This window comes from Silurus aristotelis, assembly GCF_946808225.1.
Source record: "Silurus aristotelis genome assembly, chromosome: 1".
NCBI classification, from domain to species: Eukaryota; Metazoa; Chordata; class Actinopteri; order Siluriformes; family Siluridae; genus Silurus; species Silurus aristotelis.
In genome coordinates, this window is record NC_139574.1 from 389,704 (window position 1) to 400,200 (window position 10,497).

At 45.2% G+C, this 10,497-nt stretch overlaps 2 protein-coding genes and 2 long non-coding RNA genes across 5 annotated transcripts in view; 2 read left to right on the plus strand and 2 right to left on the minus strand.

The window, feature by feature from the left end:
- Positions 1–1,182, plus strand: part of LOC310729556 (protein kinase C and casein kinase II substrate protein 3) — a 32,898-nt gene extending 31,716 nt beyond the window's left edge. The window contains exons 8-9 of one of the 2 annotated variants that reach the window (XM_083547869.1): positions 691–770; positions 902–1,182. In XM_083547869.1, the coding sequence (XP_083403995.1) occupies positions 691–770; positions 902–1,011 (190 nt within the window). In that variant the 3' untranslated portion in view covers positions 1,012–1,182. The remainder of the gene's footprint in view (positions 1–690; positions 771–901) is intronic. The other variant, XM_083547870.1, reaches the window with a different exon arrangement.
- Positions 1–10,497, minus strand: part of LOC310729622 (uncharacterized protein) — a 441,633-nt gene that overhangs the window by 166,446 nt on the left and 264,690 nt on the right. The window lies entirely within an intron of this gene.
- Positions 1–10,497, minus strand: part of LOC310730900 — a 198,086-nt gene that overhangs the window by 123,873 nt on the left and 63,716 nt on the right. The window lies entirely within an intron of this gene.
- Positions 8,101–9,441, plus strand: LOC310730858. The gene is made up of 2 exons (XR_014534984.1): positions 8,101–9,055; positions 9,160–9,441. It is a non-coding gene; the product is annotated as an uncharacterized lncRNA (long non-coding RNA).

Below are 10,497 nucleotides of genomic sequence, written 5' to 3' on the forward strand. Positions count from 1 at the left end.
GCTGTTCGGCGGGGCCGAGTCGTCGTGAATTAAGTTGTCATTTACACCATTACACAATCAACAGGATATATTTATACCTAAATGCCAACAGGAACAGCATGGAATTTATCCTCTGTCACCATGCACCAAAACAAGGGTCTTTAAATACTGTGGCTGCTTTCACCTTATTAGGCCACCAATCACAGCCCACCCAGGCCAGAGGATTAAATCACTTATCCTGCCAAAAGTAGTTTGAATGTGAAGGTTCATTCTAAGCACAGTCACATGACCCATTAAATGGTGTGTATACTCATGCAACCAGGATGCAATGTGTTTGTGATTTTTCTTCTATTTTTGTACCTGAATGTTGTTGACTGATATTTCACATTAAAGGTGGAAAAAATATCTGATGACCTGATAAATCTTTGCTCAATTTTTGGTTGTAAATAAAAGGATTATAAAGTAAGGATATTTATACATTAAAAATAATTCCATAGTTTTACACAGTTCGCTTTTCACCTGAGCTGATAAAACACAATAAGTCTCCGCCTCTTCCTGTGGAAACCTCAAATACAACGTAAATCACACCAAAGTGTGTTACGCTCGATTCCAGGATTAAATCCAAAGTTCATTAAGTAAACTCAGTGTGAACACAGCTTTAATGCAGGACAAAAAAAACTCTCTCTCTCTCTCTCTCTCTCTCTCTCTCAGGGTGATGATTGGTGGAGTGCGTGTCCGAGCTCTGTACACTTACACAGGGGAAGGTGAAGATGAGCTGTCATTCAAAGCAGGTGACCATGCTTATTTTATATTTGGCCATTGCCTACACCTCTTCCTGGTTTATAGATGTAATCATTTGAAGGTTTTGTGTGTGTGTGTGTGTGTGTGTGTGTGTGTGTGTGTGTGTGTGTGTGTGTGTGAGAAGGTGAGGAGTTTCTGAAGGTGGAGGATGAAGATGACCAGGGGTGGTGTCGTGGAATAAAAGAAGGAGTGGAAGGCTACTATCCAGCCAATTACGTTCTGCCAGTGTAGTGACATCACTATGTACTGTTACTGACATCAAAAAGGGGGCGGGGCTTATGTTGTGTGAAGGTTTCCATAGAAGCTGTTAAACACACACACACACACACACACACAGAGTTTTTAAATTCTTGCTGCCCCCTTTTGGACAAAATGAAAAGTTAAATATATGTTTAAATGAAATGGTGGTGAGATGTTCCAAACATTTCTCCTGGTTTTACTCTGACGCTTCTGTTCCTCCTCTAAAATAAATAAAAAAAAGTCACAAAAAATATGAATTTTTCATAAATATACAGAACAGATGTAGAGCAGTAGCGATTATGTTTCCGTGTGTGTGTGTGTGTGTGTGTGTGTGTGTTTCTCTATCAGTCCACTAGATGGCAGCACTGATCTGAATAACTCTAGTAGACTGTAGACAGCAGTTCGTGGAGCTGTTAAAGATGTGCTCTGTCCTGATTGATACTCGTCCCCTTCACTTCAGTCCTTCATGCTCACTGCAAGGCATCAAAGGTTCAGCAACACACAAATGAATGAAAGTGTGATAGAAACTTTATTTATAAATGTATGCTTTTATTAGTTTAAACATTTTAAAATATATTACAAAATAGTAATTGAAATCAATTCAGAAGGCCTTCAGAATGGCATATTTAATAATATTCAATTTGAAGTATATTCAATATTCATATTTTAAGTAAAATATTTTAATGTCTAAAATATATAAGATGTGCTTTGTTAGCAGATGTGTGTTTTATTTATATATGTCTTAAATCACACAAAATACTCAGGATAAACTCATTTCCAATAAATGGGGGACACACTTATTTTAGCAAGCAGAACAGCACTACCCCTCCTCACTATCAGAACAGCACTACCCCTCCCACACTATCAGAACAGCACTACCCCTCCCACACTATCAGAACAGCACTACCCCTCCTCACTATCAGAACAGCACTACCCCTCCTCACTATCAGAACAGCACTACCCCTCCTCACTATCAGAACAGCACTACCCCTCCCACACTATCAGAACAGCACTACCCCTCCTCACTATCAGAACAGCACTACCCCCCCTCACTATCAGAACAGCACTACCCCTCCCACACTATCAGAACAGCACTACCCCTCCTCACTATCAGAACAGCACTACCCCTCCTCACTATCAGAACAGCACTACCCCCCCTCACTATCAGAACAGCACTACCCCTCCCACACTATCAGAACAGCACTACCCCTCCTCACTATCAGAACAGCACTACCCCTCCTCACTATCAGAACAGCACTACCCCTCCCACACTATCAGAACAGCACTACCCCTCCCACACTATCAGAACAGCACTACCCCTCCTCACTATCAGAACAGCACTACCCCTCCCACACTATCAGAACAGCACTACCCCTCCCACACTATCAGAACAGCACTACCCCTCCCACACTATCAGAACAGCACTACCCCTCCCACACTATCAGAACAGCACTACCCCTCCTCAGTATCAGAACAGCACTACCCCTCCCACACTATCAGAACAGCACTACCCCTCCTCACTATCAGAACAGCACTACCCCTCCTCACTATCAGAACAGCACTACCCCTCCTCACTATCAGAACAGCACTACCCCTCCTCACTATCAGAACAGCACTACCCCTCCTCACTATCAGAACAGCACTACCCCTCCCACACTATCAGAACAGCACTACCCCTCCCACACTATCAGAACAGCACTACCCCTCCCACACTATCAGAACAGCACTACCCCTCCCACACTATCAGAACAGCACTACCCCTCCTCACTATCAGAACAGCACTACCCCTCCTCACTATCAGAACAGCACTACCCCTCCTCACTATCAGAACAGCACTACCCCTTTCACACTATCAGAACAGCACTACCCCTTTCACACTATCAGAACAGCACTACCCCTTTCACACTATCAGAACAGCACTACCCCCCCTCACTATCAGAACAGCACTACCCCTCCCACACTATCAGAACAGCACTACCCCTCCTCACTATCAGAACAGCACTACCCCTCCTCACTATCAGAACAGCACTACCCCCCCTCACTATCAGAACAGCACTACCCCTCCCACACTATCAGAACAGCACTACCCCTCCTCACTATCAGAACAGCACTACCCCTCCTCACTATCAGAACAGCACTACCCCTCCCACACTATCAGAACAGCACTACCCCTCCCACACTATCAGAACAGCACTACCCCTCCTCACTATCAGAACAGCACTACCCCTCCCACACTATCAGAACAGCACTACCCCTCCCACACTATCAGAACAGCACTACCCCTCCCACACTATCAGAACAGCACTACCCCTCCCACACTATCAGAACAGCACTACCCCTCCTCAGTATCAGAACAGCACTACCCCTCCCACACTATCAGAACAGCACTACCCCTCCTCACTATCAGAACAGCACTACCCCTCCTCACTATCAGAACAGCACTACCCCTCCTCACTATCAGAACAGCACTACCCCTCCTCACTATCAGAACAGCACTACCCCTCCTCACTATCAGAACAGCACTACCCCTCCCACACTATCAGAACAGCACTACCCCTCCCACACTATCAGAACAGCACTACCCCTCCCACACTATCAGAACAGCACTACCCCTCCCACACTATCAGAACAGCACTACCCCTCCTCACTATCAGAACAGCACTACCCCTCCTCACTATCAGAACAGCACTACCCCTCCTCACTATCAGAACAGCACTACCCCTTTCACACTATCAGAACAGCACTACCCCTTTCACACTATCAGAACAGCACTACCCCTTTCACACTATCAGAACAGCACTACCCCTCCCACACTATCAGAACAGCACTACCCCTCCCACACTATCAGAACAGCACTACCCCTCCCACACTATCAGAACAGCACTACCCCTCCCACACTATCAGAACAGCACTACCCCTCCTCACTATCAGAACAGCACTACCCCTCCTCACTATCAGAACAGCACTACCCCTCCCACACTATCAGAACAGCACTACCCCTCCCACACTATCAGAACAGCACTACCCCTCCCACACTATCAGAACAGCACTAACCCCCTCACTATCAGAACAGCACTACCCCTCCCACACTATCAGAACAGCACTACCCCTCCCACACTATCAGAACAGCACTACCCCTCCCACACTATCAGAACAGCACTACCCCTCCCACACTATCAGAACAGCACTACCCCTCCTCACTATCAGAACAGCACTACCCCTCCCACACTATCAGAACAGCACTACCCCTCCCACACTATCAGAACAGCACTACCCCTCCCACACTATCAGAACAGCACTACCCCTCCTCACTATCAGAACAGCACTACCCCTCCCACACTATCAGAACAGCACTACCCCTCCTCAGTATCAGAACAGCACTACCCCTCCCACACTATCAGAACAGCACTACCCCTCCTCACTATCAGAACAGCACTACCCCTCCCACACTATCAGAACAGCACTACCCCTCCCACACTATCAGAACAGCACTACCCCTCCTCACTATCAGAACAGCACTACCCCTCCTCACTATCAGAACAGCACTACCCCTCCCACACTATCAGAACAGCACTACCCCTCCCACACTATCAGAACAGCACTACCCCTCCCACACTATCAGAACAACACTACCCCTTTCACACTATCAGAACAGCACTACCCCTTTCACACTATCAGAACAGCACTACCCCTCCCACACTATCAGAACAGCACTACCCCTCCCACACTATCAGAACAGCACTACCCCTCCCACACTATCAGAACAGCACTACCCCTCCTCAGTATCAGAACAGCACTACCCCCCCTCACTATCAGAACAGCACTACCCCTCCTCACTATCAGAACAGCACTACCCCTCCTCACTATCAGAACAGCACCACCCCTCCTTACTATCAGAACAGCACCACCCCTTCTCACTATCAGAACCGCACTACCCCTCCACACTATCAGAACAGCACCACCCCTCCCACACTATCAGAACAGCACCACCCCTCCCACACTATCAGAACAGCACCACCCCTCCTCACTATCAGAACAGCACTACCCCTCCCACACTATCAGAACAGCACTACCCCTCCCACACTATCAGAACAGCACTACCCCTCCCACACTATCAGAACAGCACTACCCCCCTCACTATCAGAACAGCACTACCCCTCCTCACTATCAGAACAGCACTAGTCGTTTCACTATCAAGAGACAACCCACTACACCGCCATCAACAAACCTGAGTGAACATGTGAGAGTGAGGAGACGACAGCATCCAAATATCCCAGTTCACCAAACACTCGATATCCATGATCCCTCCAGATCTGCTCCTTTACCTCACAAACACCTACTGACTAATGACTCCACTAAATAAATATGTGTTTAGCCTTGACTTGAACACTGAGACTGTGTCTGAGTCCCAAACACCAATTGGAAGGTTGTTCCATACTGTAACTGTGGGGTTTATAAGAGAAACATCTGCCCCCTGCTGTAGTCTTCATTATTTGAGGTACCAACAAATAGCCGGCACCTTTTGATCTAAGTAGGCGTGGAGGATCATCCTGGTACAGAAGTTCACTCAGATACTGCGGCGTGAGAGCGTTAAGTGCTTTATACGTCAGTAGTAGTATTTTATAATCAGTGTGAGATGTAATTGAGAGCAGTGTAGATGATTAAAACAGGGCTGATGTGGTCATATTTTCTAGATCTAGTGAGGACTCTTGCTGCTGCATTCTGAACTAACTGAAGCTTATTTCTGCACTTACTCCAACACCCAGACAGTAAAGCGTTACAGTAGTCTAATCTAGATGTTACAAAAGCATCAACTAGTTTTTCTGCATCCTGTAACGACATCATATTTCTAATTTTAGCAATATTTCTAAGGTGAAAGAAGGAGATCCTGGTGATATTATTCACATGAGCCTCAAAGGAAAGACTCGGGTCAATAATAACACCAAGGTCTTTGACAGCCTTACATGCTAAAACAGAAACACCATCCAGAGATGCTACAGAATCGGAAAGTTTACTTCTAGCTGCATGTGGTCCTAGTAAAACAACTTCTGTCTTATCTGAGTTGAGCAGCAGAAAGTTATTGAGCATCCACTGTCTAATGTCCTTTACACACTCCTCAACATTGTTAAGCTGATCTCTCTCATCTGGCTTTGCTGAAATATACAGCAAATATACAAATATACATGCTTATGTAAAATTTCACCCAAAGGCAGAAGAAATAAAGAGAAAAGCAGTTGGCCTAAGACAGATCCTTGTGGAACACCAAATTTGACCTCAGAGAGTGTGGAGAACTCACCATTTACTTCAACAAACTGATAGTGATCAGTCAAATAAGACCTGAGCCAGGAGAGAGCTGTTCCCCTTTATTCCAACAACGTTTTCAAGTCCAGCAAGCAGGAGATTATGATCAATGGTGTTAAAAGCTGCACTGAGGTCGAGCAAAACAAGTAAAACTTTCTTTCGGCTTCTCCCATCAGGGGTCGCCACAGTGGATCATCCGCATGTTTGATTTGGCACATGTTTTACGCTGGATGCCCTTCCTAACGCAAAACTCCCCATTTATTCGGGCTTGGGACCGGCACTAATAGTGGCTGGGGACAAAACCCTCATCATGTTCGCCTGGACAAAGGAACCTTCCAACATATCACTGGTTCCGAAAGAGCGAGAGGGTCTGAAGAGCCCTTAGTACCACAAAAAGGTTCACAGATCCTCGGATTTAGAAGCACCTCCCTACCAACCAGGAGACAAGCTGTGGTTGTCGACCCAAGATCTGCCCCCCCAACTGCCCTGCAGGAAGCTCAGTCCTCATTACATCGGGCCATTCACGATACTGTGGCTTATAAATGATGTGTATTATTGGCTCGACCTCCCTCCCGGTTACCACATCCACCCTACTTATCATGTGTTGCTCCCAAATCCCTTTTCTCCCTCTGCCACAGAGAACCTTGGAGCTACCAACGATCTGCCACCCCCTGAGGTGCTAGAGCAACCCTTTGTTTACTCTGTCTGTGAGATTCTGGACTCTCAACGTCGGGGTTCCATGCTGGAATACCTCGTCAATTGGAAGGTGTATGGACCATAGGAGCTATCCTGGACCTGGCACTCCTGGAGGAGTTTCACTTCAATCACCCTGACCACCCCGCACCCAGAGGTCACAGGCGTCCCCGGGGCCAGGTTAGGGCATCAGCAGCCGCCCCTGGAGGGGAGGGGTACTGTAAGAGAACCACCAGTCACGCCTTCCTCCAACGCTCCACACTCTCGTTTAGCCTTTCCCCTCCTATTACTGACCCGCACCTGTTTCCCATGAACCCGTCCACTTTAAAAAGACCATCTTCCCCTTCACTTGCCATCCGATCTACCGTATAGCTATCTTAGATCATCTGGACTACTGCTCCTGCGATCCTGAGTTTCTTATGCTCCTTGCTATGCTTCTTGTGAAAGTCTATTATTTTCTGCACACCCGTTTCTTATTTCCTGTGTTTATTCTGTTAAAGATAACAATAAAGGATACCTTGTTTTGCTCCCGTTTTTTGACGTCTGGTGTATCCGTGACAGTAACACAGCCATTATAAGAGAAACATCTGCCCCTTGGGTTAGGGTTAGTCTTCATTATTTGAGGTACCAACAAATAGCCTGCAAAACCCTGATCAGAGGCCAATAACAGTCATTTACCATCTTAACTAGCGCCGTCTCTGTGCTATGATGAGGCCGAAATCCTGATTGATACATTTCATAAATGTTATTCCTCAGTAGAGGAATCTTGGATTTTCTAGAATCTTGGATATAAAGGGGAGATTTGATATTAGGGGGTTGATAACTGCCGGTTTGAAGGATTTAGAAACATAACCAGTGCTAATGGAAGAGTTTATTATTTTCAAAACAGGTTCAATTACTTCTGGAATTATCTGTTTTAGGATACTTGTAGGCAAGGGATCGAGAATGCTCACTATTAGAACAGCACTACCCCTCCTGACTATCAGAACAGCACTACCGCTCCTCAGAATAAGAACAGCACTACCCCTCCTCACTATCAGAACAGCACTATCAGAGCAGCACTACCCCTACTCACTATCAAACAGCACCAAAACACCTCACCATGAAAACTGCACTAACCCTCCAGAACAGCACAACCCCTCTCCTCAGCATCAGAGGACAGTACTGCTCCTCAGAATCAGGGGATAGTACACATCTGTAGTTTCAGAGGAAAATCAGGAGACATTACCTCTCCTTAGTTTCAGAGTAAAAATTCACCTCTTTGGAATCAGGGTACAGAAACCCTCCTTAGAATCAGTGAACAGGACCCCTGTTTAGAATCAGGGGACAGAACCCCTGTTTAGAATCAGTTGACAGTACCCATATTTAGAATCAGTGAACAGTACCCATGTGTAGAATCAGGGGACAGTACCCCTGATAATGAATTAGGATACAGAACCCCTGTTTCATTCAGTTACAGTACCCGTGTTTAGAATCAGTGGACAGTACCTATGTTTAGAATCAGGGGACAGTACCCCTGTTTCATTCAGTGACAGTACCCATGTTTAGAATCAGGGGACAGTACCCCTAATAAGCAATCAGGGGACAGAACCCCTGTTTCGAATAAGGGGAAAGTACCCCTGTTTAAAATCATTGAACAGTACCCATGTTTCAATCAGTGAACAGTACCCCTCTTTAGATCAGTGAGCAATGTCGCTGTTTAAAATAAGGGACAAAACCCCTGTTTAGAATTAGGGGACAGTACCCCTGTTGAGAATTAGGGGACAGTACCCCTGTTTACAATCAGTGAACAATACCCATGTTTAGAATCAGTGAAATGTACCCCTGCTTCATTCAGTGAACAGTACCCTGGTTTAGAGTCAGTGGACAGTACTCCTGTTTAGAATCAGTGAACAGTACACAAGTTTCACTCAGTGACCTATACCACTGTTTAGAATAATTGAACAGGACCCATGTTCAGAATCAGTGAACAGTAACCCTGTTTCAATCAGTGAATAGTATCCATGCTTTAACCAGTGAACAGTACCACTGTTTAGAATCAGTGAACAGTACCCTTGTTTAGAATCAGTGGACAGGACCCCTGTTTAGAATCACTCGACAGTACCCCTGTTTAGATCAGTGGACAGTACGCCTGTTTAGAATCAGTGGACAGTACCCCTGTTTAGAATCAGTGAACAGTACACCTGTTTCAATCAGTGGACAGTTCCCCTGTTTAGAATCAGGGGACAGTACACTTATTTTGAATCAGTGAACAGTACCACTGTTTAGAATCAGGGGACAGTACCCTTGTTTAGAATCAATGAACAATACCCCTGTTTTATTCAGTTAACAGTACCCCTGTTTTAATCAGTGGAGAGTACCCCTGTTTGGAATTAGTAAAGAGTAGCCCTGTTTAGAATTAGTGAACAGTACCCATTTTCAATCAGTGGACAAAAGCCCTGTTTAGAATCAGGGGACGGAACCCCTGTTTAGAATCGGTGAACAGTACCTCTGTTTAGAATCAGTGGACAGTGCCCATGTTTAGATCAGTGAACAGTACCCCTGTTAAGAACCAGGGGACACTACCCCGTCTAGAATAAGTGGACAGTCGACCATTTAGAATCAGTTAACAGTACCCGTATTTAAAATCAGTGAACAGTACCCCTGTTTAGAATCAGTTAACAGTACCCCTATTTAAAATCAGTGAACAGTACCCCTGTTTAGAATCAGTTAACAGTACCCCTATTTAAAATCAGTGTACAGTACCCCTGTTTAGAATCAGTGAACAGTACCCCCTGTTTAGAATCAGTGGGCCGAACCCCTGTTTTAAATAAGTGGACAGTACCCCTGTTTAGAATCAGTGGACAGAACCCTTTTTTAGAATCAGTGAACAGTAGCCCTGTTTCAATCAGTGTACAGTATCCCAGTTTAGAATCAGGGGACAGTACCCCGCTTTAGATCAGTGAACAGTACACCTGTTTAAAATAAATGGACAGTACCCCTGTTTAGAATCAGTGAACAGTACATTTACATTTACATTTGCAGCATTTAGCAGATGCCCTTGTCCAAAGCGATGTACAAAAGTGCTTTGAGTTTCTAGCAATGAATAAATCTACACTGGTACTAAAGATTACAAAATTAAGAGTACTCCTCTTTAAACTAAGTGGACAGAACCCCTGTTTAGAATCAATGAACAGTACCCATGTTTAGAATCAGTAAAGAGTACCCTGTTTAGAATTAGTGAACAGTACCCCTGTTTAGAATCAGTGGACAGAACCCCTGTTTAGAATCAGTTAACAATAGCCCTGTTTCAATCAGTGGAAAGAACCCCTGTTTAGAATCAGTGAACAGTACCCATTTTTTAATCGGTGAACAGAACCTCTGTTTAGAATCAGTGGACAGAACCCCTGTTTAGATCAGTGAACAGTACCCCTGTTTAAAATCAGTGAACGGTACCCCTGTTTAGAATCAGTGAACAGTACCCCTGTTTAGAATAAGAATACA